The sequence below is a fragment of the Triturus cristatus genome, chromosome 8, assembly GCF_964204655.1.
Source record: "Triturus cristatus chromosome 8, aTriCri1.1, whole genome shotgun sequence".
NCBI classification, from domain to species: domain Eukaryota; kingdom Metazoa; phylum Chordata; class Amphibia; order Caudata; family Salamandridae; genus Triturus; species Triturus cristatus.
The window spans coordinates 1,542,328,350-1,542,344,897 of record NC_140591.1 but is presented as its reverse complement, the minus strand read 5'-3'; the positions used below and the strand labels follow the sequence as shown (position 1 = coordinate 1,542,344,897).

At 50.6% G+C, this 16,548-nt stretch overlaps 1 protein-coding gene across 1 annotated transcript in view; it reads left to right on the top strand.

The window, feature by feature from the left end:
* Positions 1–15,513, top strand: part of LOC146806088 (transmembrane O-methyltransferase homolog) — a 72,874-nt gene extending 57,361 nt beyond the window's left edge. The window contains exon 3 of the mRNA XM_085620585.1: positions 13,475–15,513. Coding sequence (XP_085476711.1) covers positions 13,475–13,795 — 321 coding nt within the window. The 3' untranslated portion in view covers positions 13,796–15,513. The remainder of the gene's footprint in view (positions 1–13,474) is intronic.
* The last annotated feature ends 1,035 nt before the right edge of the window (positions 15,514–16,548 follow it).

Genomic DNA, 16,548 nt, shown 5'->3' with positions numbered 1-16,548 from the left:
TGAGTGAATGGAAGTCTCAGTGGTACATGTGTGAGTAACTACATATGTGAAAGGCAGTATATGTGAGTGTTGGACTATATAAATGTCTATATGTGAGAGTGAGTGATTGTGAGAGTACCTGTATGGATGAGTGTGTGCTTGTATCAGTGATTGTAGAAGAAAGTAAGTATGTGTTACTATCTGTATGTGTCATACCTGTGCCCAAGCCGCAGTCGCGGCAGTCTCCGGAGTTAATCCCTCGCCTGTATAAAACGAGTCGCGTCGGAACCTTGGGTGCTTCGCATTCTAGTTGTTTAGGAAAGACGTCACTTCCGGGTCAGCCCTTCCGTTTCCGGGTCTCGCTCTTCAGCGGAGTAGCGTCGCGTTAGAGTCCTGTCTTCCCTCTTCGGTCCTTGAGGGGGAATCGTTATCAGTGGTGTTCCTGGCTTCATCACCGTCAGAACGAGAACCATCCGGGACACTCTGCGTCTGGATCATCCGCAGTCAGGGAACCTTCACCAATTTGGGGCGGTAACGCGCTAGCGTCCATTAGAGGGTTTGGTCCCTTCCATGAAGCTCCTTCTGCTGGCTGTTTAGGGGCTTACGTCAGTGGCTCTTTGGCAATTGGTGTTTCCCAGACTCTCGTGGCTGAAGGAATAGTCTTTTCTTTCACGCACTACCTATGCCGCTAGTTATGACGAATAGCTGCAAATAGGTACCTTAGAAAGCGATAGGGTTGTGATGTGAACAACCTATACAATTTGGTATGATTGGATATCGTTGGTTGTGCTATTAACAACCCATATTGAAGCCACACGACATTTTATGTCGACACTTACTTTGAGAGGGTAAGAGGATTGGTTTCTATACTCTATACATTCTATTATATTGCATGGTGTGTAGACACTTACTGTTCTTATTTCCTTATGTTTAGGAGCCTCACATCTGTCATTTAAGTTTTATCACCTTTTGGACACCAGTGGAAGAGGGGAGATGTTCAGGTAGATAACGGGGACAATCATTTAGCTTGGTATTGCGCATCTAGTTGCCCTGTCTGTTAAGCTTGCTGTCTGCTAACGTAGCCTTTTCTTTGCAGGACTCCTTTCGGATCTCAGTGAGACTCTCGAGGTGCTGGAGGTGCGCTGGACCTGCCTTGTTTCTCCTTCCCTTGTCTCCCCTCTTCCCCCCATTCACTTGTTCTGCTTTGACCTTGTTGGGCGGACTAGTGGTGGAGGGATGTTGGGAATTGTCATCGGTCTCCTGCTTCCTGCCCCCGCAGAGACCTCAGGTGAGCCTGACAGAATGAATAAGTGACGTGCTGTGTGTATAACTGTATAGGTGAGTAAATGGGAGTGTGATTGATTCTTTGCATGACTGACTAGGTGTGTGAGTATGATAGTGCTGTATTGATAAGTGACTGCATGTATGAGTGACTGTATGGGTGAATGAGTTGATGTGTGTGTAGACCTAGGAATCAGTGAGTGGGTGTGTAGTAACTGGTATTGCTGTGTCTATGGGGAGAGATGGACGGCCCACAGTCTCGCAAACTGAGGAAGAGAGGAAGGCGGCCCTGCAGGAGGTGGTGGACTTGTCGGGAACGGCAGCGACCCAGTCGACCCGCGGGTCGGGCTCGGAAAGCCGTGTTACAAGCTCGGACACTGACCAATCGGAACTTACTGGGGCCAGGGGCCCGGTGGTGACTCCGCAGACCTCGGAAGAAATAGTGGAAGGCTGAAGGAGAGGCCCTCCCGTACGGCTGGAGTGAAGGGGTCGGAGGACCCGGCTACTCCTGAGGATGAATCAGGCTGCCGAAATGTCTGGATTTTCGTGAGTGACACTGGGGGGATTGAGGGGCGGGGGGAAGGGATTGTGGTTGCCGCCCTTGGTGCCGGGTCGCACCCTAGAGGCCCTTAAGGCCACCGCAGTGTCGACTGCGGCTTCGGTGGGTGGTCGAGCGAGGTTGCTCTTCCTTACAGTTTGGATGGGAGCTGCTTTTTCGAAGTTAGGTCCTGTTCTGGGGGGGGTGGGGCCGAGAGTAGTTGGGGGGACTCGAGGCGGGGGAGTTGGTGGGGGGGTACGGGGTTCTTTTGGGGGAGGGAGGGATAGTGCTACGGACTGCGGCTGGACTTGGAGGGGCATGGCACCCTGGCTTTGGACATGGGACTATGGTTAATACTGGAATGGTGAAATGTGTGACATGGAATGTACGGGGGCTGCACACAATGGCACGGAGACATAAGATTCACGCTTATTTGCTGCGCAGGGGTGTTCAGATTGCGTTATTGCAGGAGACGCACTTAACAAAGCAAGAGGGCGTGGCGCTGCAGCGTAGGTGGCGAGGACAGTTATTTAACACCACGTACTCCGCTTTTGCGAGGGGCACTCTGATTTGGATCCGAGCGGGGACCCCCTTCCAGGTAACTAGGCACACGATAGACCCTGAGGGCAGATATGTGGCGGTTGAGGGTAAACTTAGGGGCCGAGACATAGTGCTATGTAGCGTATATGTACCTAATACGGATCAGGGGCCATACTTTGCGAGACTTTCTGGAGTGCTGGCCAGCTACTTGACGGGTCCTATCCTGCTGGGGGGAGACTTTAATTCAATAGCGGACCCCGTGCTGGATAGATCCCACCCGCCTCTAGAGACATCCCCGGTACACCGGCTAGCGAAGCGCATGCTTGAATGGCAGGGGAGGTGGGGCCTGGAGGATGCCTGGAGGGCTCAGCACCCAACAATGAGGGACTACTCCTATTATTCGTCACTGCATGACCTCCATGTTAGGCTGGACACCTTTTTGGGATCCCCGACTGTACTACAATCAGTCGCGAACACTCTCCGACCATAACCCCTTGCTACTGACGTTGGACTGGATGACCGAGATTTCGAGGATCCCAACATGGCAGCTAAGGCCTGAAACACTAGACGACCCGCCTTACCGGGCGGCACTTGGTGACAGGATTACCCACTACTTTAATGAGAACACTGGGTCCACGGCGCTTAGAGCAATAGAGTGGGACGCTTTCAAAGTCGCTGTTAGAGGACATTGCATAGGGAAATATGCCGGGGTAAGGCGGACTCTGTTGGAAGACTTGGACAAGGCGGAGGGGACGTTGAGGGCAGCGGAGATGGCGCGGCCTGGCCACCCCGAGCTCCAAGAGGCGGTGAATGAGGCGAGGGAGGCGGTGGCGGTCGAAGTGGAGAGGCTCCGCAGCTTCGACTATAAGAACTACGTGGTGAGGGCGCACGCGGAGGGGGACAGGGCGGGAACGCTGCTGGCTTGGTTGGCCAACCCCAACAAACGTAGTCAACCGATCTTGGCCTTAGACAGGGAGGGAGGCGGAGTGGTCACGGCCCAGATGGATATATTGGAGAGGTTCGGCTCGTACTACGAGACACTCTACAAAAGCGCGCCGGAGGGACGGGAGGAGGACATCGACGACTTTCTAGAAGGATTACAACTGCCGCGCCTTGACTGGGAAGACGCAGAGGCCCTAGGCGGAGATATTGACCTCGCGGAAATCAGAGGGGCAGTGAACCGGATGGCCCGAAATAAAACCCCGGGCCTAGACGGCCTGCCAATAGAATTTTATGATAGATACTTGGACAAGTTGGCCCGCGGCTTCAGGAGGTTTATAAGGAGGCCAAGACGAGGGGTAGGCTGCCCCAATCTATGTGTGAGGCCCTGATGATCCCACTACTGAAGCCGGGGAGGGACGGACAGGACCCCGCTTCTTATAGGCCATTGTCGATGTTGACGACGGACTATAAAATACTGAGCACCATACTGGCGGCTAGGTTGTTGAGGCACATGCCGAGACTGATACACAGGGACCAGTCGGGGTTCATCCCCGCGCGGAGCACCACGGCTAACATCCGACGACTTGTTCGCCTGATGGGGGATCCGCAGGTGAACGCTCGAACACCACTCGTCTTATCCGTAGATATAGAGAAGGCTTTCGATAGCCTAGAGTGGGGTTACCTGTACAAAGCCATGCGGCGTTTCGGCCTTGGAGAGGGGTACATCGGTTGGACGAAGGTCCTATACGGCTTGGCGGTGGCAAGGGTGCGGGTGGGACCCCTGGTATCGCGCCAGTACTGCGTGGGCCGGGGCACCAGGCAGGGATGCTCGCTCTCCCCACTCTTGTTTGCACTAGCAGTGGAGCCCCTCGCGGCGGAGGCCAGAACAGGCTGCTACTATAGGGGGTTGGATTATAGAGGGGCCCCGCAACTCATCTCCTTATATGCAGATGATCTGCTCCTGTTCCTGGAGAATGCGGCGGAGGCACTGGACGGAGCGGAGCGGCTCCTTGCGCGATTTGGCAGGCTTTCTGGGCTGCGGGTGAACTGGTCCAAGACCTGCTTGTACCCGTTGCGACGCGGCGAGCCGCGTCGAGCGGTCCGGCCACTGCTCACTTGGGAGCCTGACTGCCTTAAATACCTCGGAGTACACATATACCACACTGCCGCGGATATGCTGGAAGGCAACGTGGGGCGCTGTATCCGGGCACTGAAGGGCAACATGTCCTTCTGGTCCACCCTCCCGCTCTCGGTAACGGGGCGTGTCTCGCTGCTGAAAATGATTGCATTACCGCGGCTTCTGTATTATTTTCGCACGCTCCCAGTGTGGATACCGGGCTCTGTTTTCCGACAGTTGCGATCGTTATTAGTCTCTTTCTTGTGGGGCACGGGACGGCGCAGAGTTGCGATGGCGACCCTGACCCGGCCAAAAGACGAAGGAGGCCTGGCGGTGCCTGATTTTGAACCTTATTACCTGGCAGCGCAGTTACAGATTTTTACGCAGGAAGTAGCGCGAGTATACCGGGGGCCGGAGCAAGACAGGGAGGAGGGTACCCCCCGACATGTACTGGCGTATATTACGCTGCAGCAGAGGCTGGTTATCAGAGACTTATCTCTGGAGGAGCAGACGTTCCGGCAATGCTGGAATCGATCGCAACGTCGGGCCGGGGTGCGGCGACCGTATGCGCCGGAGATCCCACTGGGAATGGTAACGGCGCTCCCGCATGGAGGAGACTGGTCGGGATTGCAGGTGTGGGAGGAGGCGGGCCTCCAAATGTTGGGTGACTTATACGAAGAGGGAGCGCTGGTGCCTTACCAAACGCTGCAAGAGCGCTTCGACCTTCCGAGGGGAGACTACCTGATGCATGCGGCGGTGACGAGTGCGATGCAGGCGCATTGGGGAGCGGGGCTCTTGGAACCCACTACATCCGCAGCCTGCCAGTACACCATGATGTCTGCTGGCACTTATAAGGCGGTGACTTGTCTGTACTCCAGAATGTTGCGTGAGACTCTGCGGCCGCTGGCGGCACTAAAGGCGAAATGGGAGCTGGAAGTGCAGACTGAGATCCCTGACGCTACGTGGGCGGGGCTAGTGCAGCGGGCTCGGAAAAGTACCAGAAACGCGCGCTTTCAGCTGATACATTTTTATATCCTCCACAGGGCCTACCTTACACCGAGTAACCTTGGGAAGTATTTCGGGGTGGCAGATGCGGCGTGCCCTAGGTGTGGAACGGTGGGAGCGGAGCTGGGGCATATGCTGTGGGACTGCCCTCACCTGCAAGACTACTGGAGGGCGGTAGGCGAAACGCTGACCGAGGTGACGGACAGGGACTTACAATACACCAAGGCGGTTTGTGTCCTACACTGGTTTCCTCACACACCCAAAAACAAGAATACAAGTAGATTTATCGACATGGGCCTCCTATTAGCTAAAAGGGAGGTGACGAGACTCTGGAAGTCAAAAGCGGGCCCCACACACTGGAGGTGGGCCAAGGAGCTACAGAAATGGGTGGCGAGTGAAAGCACGCTTCGATACCAACTAGCGACTCGCAAGGCTGATGACAGGGCGCTGGCGGCGGCCACGGCATGGGAGGGATTGGTGCAGGCCCTGCGCAATAGTGTGATGGAGGAGGACGGGACGCCATCCGAGCCCGAGGGGGTCCCCCGGAGCATTCCACCCACACAAACACAGTGAATAGTTATGTACTTCTGAATTGTACCCCAGACTAAATGCGAGGACCGGGAACAGTCGCAGTCGCGGGCGTGGGCACGGGCGGCGGGGAGGGAGGGAGGGGGACAGGGGAATGGGATGGGGGAGGGGCAGTGTTGGGGCGGGGGACGGGGAGGAAGAAAACTCTAAAGCGGAACGTAGCCACCCTACCGTGTTAGCGGCAAAAGTAAAGTTCAAAATATAGTTCAGTATAATGATACCCTGAACATCGCTGCCCGGCCTCCGGGATGTGGGCTCATGAGCTGTGTACGGCTGTCTAAATGGCCACGGGACATATGGCATTGATAAAAGCGATGCAGGCAAAGTAAGAATGTATGCTGCTGATATTATTGTTCTGCAATAAAAACCAGTTTTACAAAAAAAATTGCTGTGTCTATGGTTTTGAAAATGGTAGTCTGTATTTTAGAGTGGATGTATCAAAGGTTATATTAGGGTATGAGGAGGTGCATCAGATTATCACATAAAGGATGTCATCAGTGATGTCATTTGAGATGTCATCAGTGATGTCACTGACCATGTCATGAATGATGTAATATGACGTCATCAGCAGTGCATTGCGGGGGCGCGAGTTATAGTTAGCTTAACTAACTATAACGGCCGAATTGCTCTGGTTTTGTACGAGTAAAATGTCCAACTAACTATAACGTCCCTGATACCTGTGTTTTTTCAGTGAATTCCTAAGGTTTTCTAAATGCTAATTTCTAACTATAACATCCCTGAAACCTGTGGTTTTTTCTGTGAATTTCAAAGGTTTTTTAAATGCTAATTTCTAACTATAGAAAATAACAAGTGGGGGAGGGACTGAAGAGGTTTACAGATAGAATCTACCTCCTGTACAAATTTCTTAGAAACAATAAGATTTTACCCTACAAATATAAATTTTTGTTTTTATAGTGATTTAGAAAAAAGTGTAATAGTGATCCATGAAATGTCATGTGACAGCACTAGGTGTTTTTAAAATACCCCTCACACACTAAGAATCCCTTAGTGTCATGTTTCATCATTGGGGTCTTCCCGTTCCTCTACGGGGCGTGGCGTGCTACAACCTACGAATATGTGGGAGCACTTTTCGATGAAAATAGGCTATGTGTGGTGAGGGAGTGAGAGTGGTAGGGTCTGTGAAAAATCTGGGTCATTTCATTTTAGTAACCACCACATTTTCCCCTTTTTAATATTTCTAGCTAGGGAAGTGAATCAATTTTTTTTTCCACTAGCCAGGAAATTTTTAAGTATTCACCCCAGATTTTTCACAGACCCTACCACTCTCACTCCCTCACCACACAGAGGTGCAGAAAGATGCTTCTTTAAGTAGTAGTCACATTTGCATAATGGTGGAGAAAGGGTGCTGGGCCTCCGACCAGCGCTCAGGAATTCCGCTGCATAGGACTTAGAGGAGGTACTAGGAGGGCTCATTGGCACCCAAAGTCCTTTAGGAGTAAATTGGACTTCATACCCATCCCGTAGTCTGCCAGGAGGTGCATTTGCAGAGTGGTGGAGAAAAGGGGACATGTCCTCTGAAGACGTCTTAGCAATCCCACTGTGTGGGACATACTGGAGGTAACAAGAGGGGTAGTTGGCCCCCAAGGTCAACCTTGGGGGCCAACTGCCCCTCCTATTACCTCCAGTAAGTCCCACACAGCAGGATTGCTAAATTCTCATAGCAGGCCACTCCCCATTTGTCCACCACTCTGCAAACGCGCTCTCTGGCGCGTTCTTTGAAGGGGATTGAAGTCCTGGGGGTCCTTTAGGGACCAACTAGCCTACCTCTTACCTCCAGTAAGCCCCACACAGTGGGATTGCTGAGAGGTGGACAAAGGCCACGCCTCACGCCCCCTTTCCCCACCACTCTGCAAACGCGCCCCCTGTAAGTTGGAAAATTAAGTCCTCATGAATACTGAGGGTCCCTGGAGGCGAACTAGCCCACCAGGTGCCTTCAAGGGGACTTAATTCCCTAACTTAGAACGCACCAGGGGCCGCGTTTGCAAAGTCATGCAGGGAGGGGGCGGGGCCTCCGGCGAGTTGCCCGTTAATTTTTAATTTTTTTTATTTTATGGGAGGGTGGCTGCGTGAACCCCCTTCCCAGGGCCTGGCCAACCTTTTTTTTTTTTTTGGGAGGGAAGGCATGCGGCCCCCCTCCTTAGGCCAATTATGGCCCCGGTGAACCCATCCCCCGGGACCGGCCTTTCCGTTTTATTTTTTTTAAATTATAATTGCAGGGGATGGGGGCAGCGTGGCCCCCCTCCCAGGCCACTTCTGGCCCCGGGGACCCCATCTCCCGGGGCTTGGCCTCTCCGTTGGGGACCGTGGGGGGAGCCCCATAGTCCACACGGTCCCGCTGGCTCCCAGCCTCCTGCGGTAGCCGGCATTGCTTTTGCACAAGGGGAGCTGCTGAAATGCAGCTCCCCTTGTGCAAAAGCAATTCTGCTTTGGTTTTTGGAAGCTGCTCTCACTTCCAAAACCAAAGCAGAGTTTGCTATGGCAGTACGGGAGCCGTGCTCCCGCCCTGCCATAGCAAACGGCAATGTCCCGGGGATGGGCACCCCGGGACATTGCAGGAGCCTGCCCTGGGGGGGCGGTTCCCAGGGCCATCAAGGGCTCCAGGAGGGGTCTGCGCGGCCCCTCTCCCCTGTGTTTAGAGCCCCGGGATGTGGTGATGCGGCAGTGTGGAGGGCTCGAGCCCCCCACATTTTAATTTTGAATGTAGCCAGGGGAGGTGGTGGTCCCTGGGGCTGCGGGGGGGCCTCGCAGCCCCCCGCATTTAACTCAGGTAGCCCTGGGGAGGTGGTGGTCCACAGGACTTGGGGGGGCCCGCAAGGCCCCCCAAATAATTAAATGCCCTGGGGAGGTGGCGGTTCCCGGGGCTTGGGGCGGGGGGCCAAAGCAGAATTGCTTTTGCACAAGGGGAGCTGCATGTCAGCAGCTCCCCTTGTGCAAAAGCAAAGCCAATGCCGCAGGAAGCGGGGAGCCGGCAGGACCGTGGGGGCATTGGGGCTACCCCCACAGTCACCAACGAAGGGGCTAGGCCCCGGGGGATGGGATCCCCGGAGCCAGAAGGGGCCTGGAAGGGGGCCACGCGGTCCCCCTCCCCTGCAGTTATAATTTTACAAAAAAAAACAGAAAGGCCGGCACCGGGGGATGGGTTCCCTGGGGCCATAATTGGCCTCTGGAGGTGGGCCACGCAGACCCCTTTCCCAAAAAATTAATTAAAAAAAACAAGGGTGCCAGTCCCCAGGGGATGGGGTCCCCGGGGGCCAAAAGTGGCACAGGGAAGGGAGACCAGGCAGCCCCCTTCCCATAAAATAAAATAAAATAAAAAGTAACCGGCAACTCGCCGGAGGCCCCGCCTCCTCCCTGCATGACTCTGCAAACGTGCCCCCTGGCGCATTTTAAGTTAGGGAATTAAGTCCCTGTGAATACTGAAGGTCCCTTTTGAGATGTCATCAGTGATGTCACTGACCATGTCATGAATGATATAATGTGTGACGTCATCAGCAGTGGATTGCGGGGGCGCGAGTTATAGTTAGCTTAACTAACTATAACGGCCGAATTTCTCTTGTTTTGTACGAGTGAAATGTCCAACTAACTATAACGTCACTGAAACCTGTGTTTTTTTCAGTGAATATATATATAAATATATATATATTTTAGAGGCCAGTCACTGCTCTGAACTAATCCTCAGGGACGTACCTGTGAACCCAAAAGGGGCCCCCTGTAGCTTTGATTCACTCACTAGCAGCATAGGGGACACTGAAATTGTTTCCACCCTGGGATCTATAATAAAAAAGGCTGGTTCTGAAGGGGGACCACAACCCCTGAGTTTGTGGCTCAAAAATCCTAGCCTTATCAGGGGACACACCACTGTCTCGTCTTCCTGACAATGTAATTTACTCTACTGGATAGAAACAAAACCTCCTTAATTCGAAACAGATTACTTTATGTAACTCACCTCTTATTCAAAGATATACCTCAGCGGACGGTATTTCTTTCGTAACCGTGGTGCAAAGTATCTGTGCATGTGATGGCATTTATTAGGCAGCCTTGGGCTATGGAGACCAAAAGAATGTCCTTTAATGATTCCACAGTGATTTATGTGAAAATAATGAAACCTATTGTCTTTACCCAATTATTACAAATACTACCACCCTTTTTAGGTCTCGGCTAGCGAAGGCTGCGCTTGAGCAGTCTCGCTCGCGAGATATAATGACTTGGAGAAGAGGGGCTTGAACCCGCCCCTCTTCTCCCCTCTTCTCCATTGGCTGGCCTCTTGAATGCTGGCCAGCCATTGGAGAAGAGGTCCGTCACTCCGAACAGGCCCCGTCCTTTTCGGATTCGGGGGTGTGTTTTTTGCAACTTTTCTAATTGTCTCCTCCAGCCAATGGCAAGAGGAGAGAACAGAAAAACACGCCCCCGAATCCGGAAACGCCGCTGCCTTTCTCCGAGGCATTTCTGCTTCGCCTCGGAGAAAGGCGGTGGTGTCCCGGCGTCCGGACGCATTTGTTAATTATTTCAGATCTCTGTCCGCGACTTTCCCTTTCTCTGGGTGGGTGGCTGCTTGGCCCCTTACTTTCGCAGGGGTCGCGTGCCCGCCCTCCATGACCCCAGGGCTTGTCTGCCGTTGAGTGCTTCTCTGGCGCCTCTCTCCTATGGCGTCCACAGCCGGTGGTTATAAAGATCCCCGCGCGTGCTTAGCTCGCCTTCAGCCCTAGGTTTTCAGAGGGAAGATGCATCGTTTTCGTTCACAGGCTCTCATCGGCTTCTCCTGGTCCTGCTTCTGTTCTGCCCGCCGTTGCTCGCCTCTACCGTTAGGAGACTTGAATCTTATACCCGAAAGGCGGTTTAGTAAAAAGTGTTCGTCTATCGGCTGATCTCTGCCAGGCACCGGGCACGGCACAGCGCGCCGAACATGCCCAGGACAAAGAGGAGGACGAGCGGCGGCAGCCGGGGAGCAGAAGCCAGCGGCGGTAGTGCAGGAGGTGAGCGTGTTACCCTTATCACCGAATCGAGTTGTGTAACGTGTACATAGCGCGCGAGCCGACCCGATCATGCCCCATAATGCATTGGCCCGGTAAATGGTGCTCTGTCTTCGTGACGGTGAAGGAGGTGCGACTCCATGTTGGTGACATGCGCTTGCGCGGTGATGTAGGTTTTGACATCATTGGGACGAAGGACGAAAGGTTGTCGGCCCCTTAAGTGACCATTATGTGGCCCTTCTATTTAAATACATTAACTCTGTTTACTATCGCCAGGTCGGCATACAGCGTCGGCTCGTTTTGAGTGATAATTTCAATCTCATAAAGGCACCCGTGACTAGCTGGGACTTCTTAAGGAGATGTTAGTTTGTATAGTAAGCATTTTGGACAGGCTTGTGATCCGCCCCTTTAAATCATTGGCTTTCTTCGACCATCCTTTTTCTGCTCCTACTTGCTTCCTAAATCATTAAACCGAGACCTATTGCCTTTACCAATGATTGTTTTCAGTTCACTCACCATTCATTGAACCAATGCAAAACGTCTTAATAACTAAGCTTTAGCGATTTGCTGCTGATGTGGGTGTATAGAGCAGACTGTGTTTCCTTCCTTGGTACTTCTACTAAAAATGAATGAGGAATTTATAAAGTGCTGGAATCACCCCGGCAGGGGTATCTCTGCGCTAGCAGCGGATAGAAGCGAGGAAGTTGTGAGGGCGCTCAATCTTTAATAAGCTCTGTTTTTAATAGTTTTCTGATTTTAAGCAAGTTAGGCCACTTACGTAAGGCACAGGGAAGCAAGTTCCAGAGACGTGGGGCAACATAGAAAAAAAGATTCTCCCCCCCCCCCCCTTTCGAAGTTTGTTGACTCCAGTCACTGCTAACAGCCTTCCCACCTGCCGTTGAGGGCTTCTCTGGCGCCTCTCTCCTATGGGAGCGGAGCACGTGACCTGTGGGCGTGCTCGGTGGCGCTTGGGTGTGGATGGCGTGTGTATGTGTGGCGGCGTCACCCGGGCCCCAGGGAGGATACGAGGGCGGCTGTGTCCCACTTGTGTTCCCACCTTTATTCCCGCGGACAGTGGCACTTTTGTAAAATATCCTAACCCCCGGAAAACTTACGAGCGCACTGTCAACTTCGCCACTCCAGCATTTCATCCAGTCTCAGTTTTTTTCTTTTATATTCTGACACTTGCAAATCTCAACATAACATGTCTAATGGCTGACACCGCAGAAAAGCCAAGCATGCCAGTAGACTATGGGGTGATCAGGTCATGCGTGGGGTGAACAGCGGCGGTGCAGGCCGAGCCGCGCGCTCCGCCCTGACATAGAATGTCAAAATAGACCCTGATTTACAGCCACGGCCTACACGACGGCACGGGGCTGCTGCTGCTGCCTCTTTAGGTCTTACTTGAGAGTGATTGGTGCCTAATGTTACAATTTTTTTTTAACATATGCATACTATACATACTCTGCTTACATCTCACTACCTCACAACATCCCTCTCCCTCACTACATCACTGTTTCACTACCTCACTCTCTCTCACTACATAACTCTCGCTACCTCACTACTCCACTCTATCTCACTACCTCACTATCTCACAACTTCTCTCTCTCAAAACATCACTACCTCACTCTCTAGCTCACAACCTCACAACTTCACTCTCTCTCACTCACTACCTCAATCACTCTCTATCTCACTACCTCACTCTTTCTATCTCACTAACTCACTTTCACTCTCTCTTTCATTACCTCTCTCTCTATCTCACTACATCACAACATCACTCTATGCTTATATATCACTACCTCACAACATCCCTCTCCCTCACTACCTCACTCTTTCACTACCTCACTCTCTCTATCTCACTACCTCACTCTCTATCTACCTCACTGTCTATCCCACTACCTCACTCTCTATCTACCTCACTCTCTATCTCACTACCTCACTCTCTATCTACCTCACTCTCTATCTCACTACCTCACTCTCTATTTCAATACCTCACTCTCTCTCTGTATCTCACTACCTCACTCTCTCTCTGCTAATGCAATAGGTATCACATATGCACAAAAAAAGCTAATGCCAATAGAAATGACAATGCCATTTATTTAGGGATACAAAAATAATAAAAAAATAATGAGCAATACCAATAGCTCTACCTATAATATTGCCGAGACCATTGCATTGTAAATGCTTGTTTTCTTTTACTAATGATTATCACCCATGTTCCTTTTATCTTTAAAGATGTTTGGTGCCGAAACAACCTACCACTCCATCCACTGATAGCTGTGCAGGTCATGTCTGGTACATGCCCATTTCAAAATGATATTGTTATGGATTTATTGGCAATTCTTGGGATTCTTGGTTATAAGGTAGAAATTTGGTACCAGTGCTGTGTGTGATGGGTGAAGCACAGTGCATTGTTTGTGACAGTGCAGCGATAATCTTGAACTTGTTGCTTCTGTCCCCCGCTTTCTTTCTCCTGATGGTATGATCCGGCAGGTGGAGCTCATCGTTGGCGCCTCAGAGGAGGTGATCCCCCAGCTGAAGGAGAAGCACGGGGTGCAGAAACTTGATTTTGTCTTCATGGATCATTGGAAGCGATTCTACCTCCGTGACCTGCAGCTGCTTGAGGAGAACGACTTGTTGCAGGAGGGCACCATCATCCTTGCGGACAACGTCATCTTCCCAGGGGCACCCCATTTCCTGCAATACGTCAAGTCCTGCGGAAAGTACCAGTGCAAGATCCACCGAACCAGTCTGGAATACTTCCGCTACATCCGTGACGGCATGGCTGAGCTCACCTACACCAAACTACTCTGAATTGGACCTTGGGCCAACATTGCAAGGACAGGCACCCCTGTGTTTGTCCGACGAAAGATGCCATGTAACAAAAGAAACAGACTAGATGCACAATTCTCATATGTGTTTGGCTTGCTGACACTGCTCAGCATCGTATACCTGTTGCCTTTTGTCACCTGAAATATGTTTGCTTACTCTCTTTTTCATGAGCTGGTGTATACTCAGTTTACTATGGTGAGCGAAAACAAATTGCAAGAAGGCCACCAATCGTTTCTGCCTTTCTCCTGTACCTTCCGCTCCTTTTAGAATCAACATACTCCTGTCATCTGAAATGGTAAATTTAGAGGCAAGATAGTTCCTATTCTTCACTCAGCCAAAGGTTCCACGGGCTTTTGGGTTCACAGGCTATAATGGAGGATTTTTGAAAATGAATTATTGGAAAAATGTAGCATTTGAACATGAGTATCTTTTAACTGGCTGCAAGCGAATACAAAAACGTGATGTCAGTAAATGATCAATACTGCCTTTGAGTGGCGCTCCTTGAAGATCTTCTGTGACCCTTTTGCCATTGTGAACAATAGTTTGGAACATGTGCTTCACTCCACTCTTCATTCAAGACTTTGGAAATCCTCTGGGAAATCAGATCCACTCTAGACTCCATTTCAGGGTTTACTTACCATCTCTTAATGCATTGTGGTACTTGTATGCCTTACAGAGTGTCAGAACTGCAGAGGAGCCTTTTGGTGAATCTTATAATATTCTGAATTCTCCGTTACCATTTTTGGCATGCCAATGTGCCCCCTTGCATCAACTGCTGCCATATTCAGAAACTAGATCTGATCCTTGTTTCACTCAAGAGTTTTGTTCTGCCCACTGGTTGCTTCCCGAAACGTCAGTGCACTCCTTCAGTCAGAGAGCTAGAGAAGGGACATAAACTGCTTTCACCTGCACTGTGCTGCAGCTAGCTCACACCTCTTCTGAGTTCCATTTACCCTGTGCTGCTGGGAGGAGGGATTTAAGACTGGCTTCTGATTTCAGAATGTGTGCTTCAACTGCAGCGACTGGGAGCTCCTGCTTTCTTATCCAGTTGCCTGCACGGCTGAACCTTTGAATTCCTGACAGAAGTTCCTGTTTCCTGTTACAGCTTTTTTGCAGTGTCCTGCTTTTCTATAGCTGCCCTGTGCAGCAGTGTGCTTTATGTGTTTTCCTCTCAGCTCAGTCTCACCTTGTTATGAATTCCTGTGTTTATTCCGTGTGCCAGCAGGGCACCACTTGTTCCAGTCCCTGTTGGGTATAGGTTTCTCTTCATCCCTCTATTCCTGTTCTTGATTTCTGAAGTCCTGTTCATAGTTCCGTGTCTTGGTTTTCTCTCTGTCTCCTTGCTGTCATGTCTGTCCTGCATTCTAGTTACTGGGTATCCTGCCCATTCCAAATTCTGTCCACTGTCTGTGCCAGTCCATATCAGTTTACAGAGTGACCTCTGGCTTGGTCTCTATTTTGATCAGGTAAGGGAAAGACTTCTGTTGTTGCACCCAGGTCCTTTGGAATCTTACCTGTCTCAGTGTTGTTCTCTGTCTCAATCCATCTTGCACTAAGTACAACAGTCTCTGTAACCGCAGGCCCAACTATGGCTGCTCTATGGTACTGTTGTTCAGAGCAATCTACTGATGTTAGTCCAAAGGGTGTTCCCTAAGCCACTAAAAGACTTGCTGTCAGATAGCAGTCGATCCCTCACTTTGATCAAACCTTGCTCTCACTTGTGTATCCTGTCTCCTTCCTTGTCCCCGCTTACAGCCGTCTCCTATTCTCTGTAGTTCTGTGACCTGAATTGCACTTTTAGAATTACACATTTTGAAATTGCATGTACCTACCTTGCTTGATCTCATCTGAGTTCACAAAGTACGTTCAATTACAAGAGCATGATTTGTGCTGCAGATGTAGAGGTGTCCATTCGTGGGCATTTTACAGAATGTTCTTCACAGAAAATGTTTCTCAGAAAGCTTTCTAGTGCCACAAGAGTCAAACATTACAACTTTTGTAAGAGATACTAATGACGTTGTGCAGAAAATGAATACTCTTCCATAGGTACAAGATAGGGTGCTATTGTTTAGCTTTATACACATATGCACACAATGATAAGCTGAGAGGCACTAAGGGCCATGTCGTTTGGAAATGTCTCAAACTAAACTGGATTCTGGGAAATTAAGTGTTCAACCGCAGTTCATCAATGGAACTGATTTCTACATGATTTAAAAGACCTAAAATGTAATAAACTCTGTTGAATATTGATCCATCAAATTGTCATGTTTTTAATGAGTTAATCCTACAACCCTGGAACACTGCTATTATTCCTACTGTAGGTAACCTGGTCAAAAAATTATCAAGATTAGGAAAGCTCAAGCAAAACAGAATAACTGTAGCAATCCAGGTTATCTTCTTGCCATGAGCAGGTGGGCACAAAGAGTCAGGAGAGCAGATAAAGATTCATGTTCCTTTATTCACAGAAGATCCAGAAGCAGGACTCCTTCCAATTGACCGGTATATTCAAGTCATCACATTCCGTCACCATGGAAACCCACAGCATGTGACACCATAGTGACCCCCACAGCTGTGCCAGCTCAGGACACAGCTGTGATTACCAATGAACCATACTTATGAGGAATACCACAATAACCACAAATCATCTTTTGGAAAGGCGAGCAAGGAACATTGTTACTGTTGGAATTGTAACACGTGGAAAGGTAGATGAACAAGTCCAATCAGCAACAGGAGCG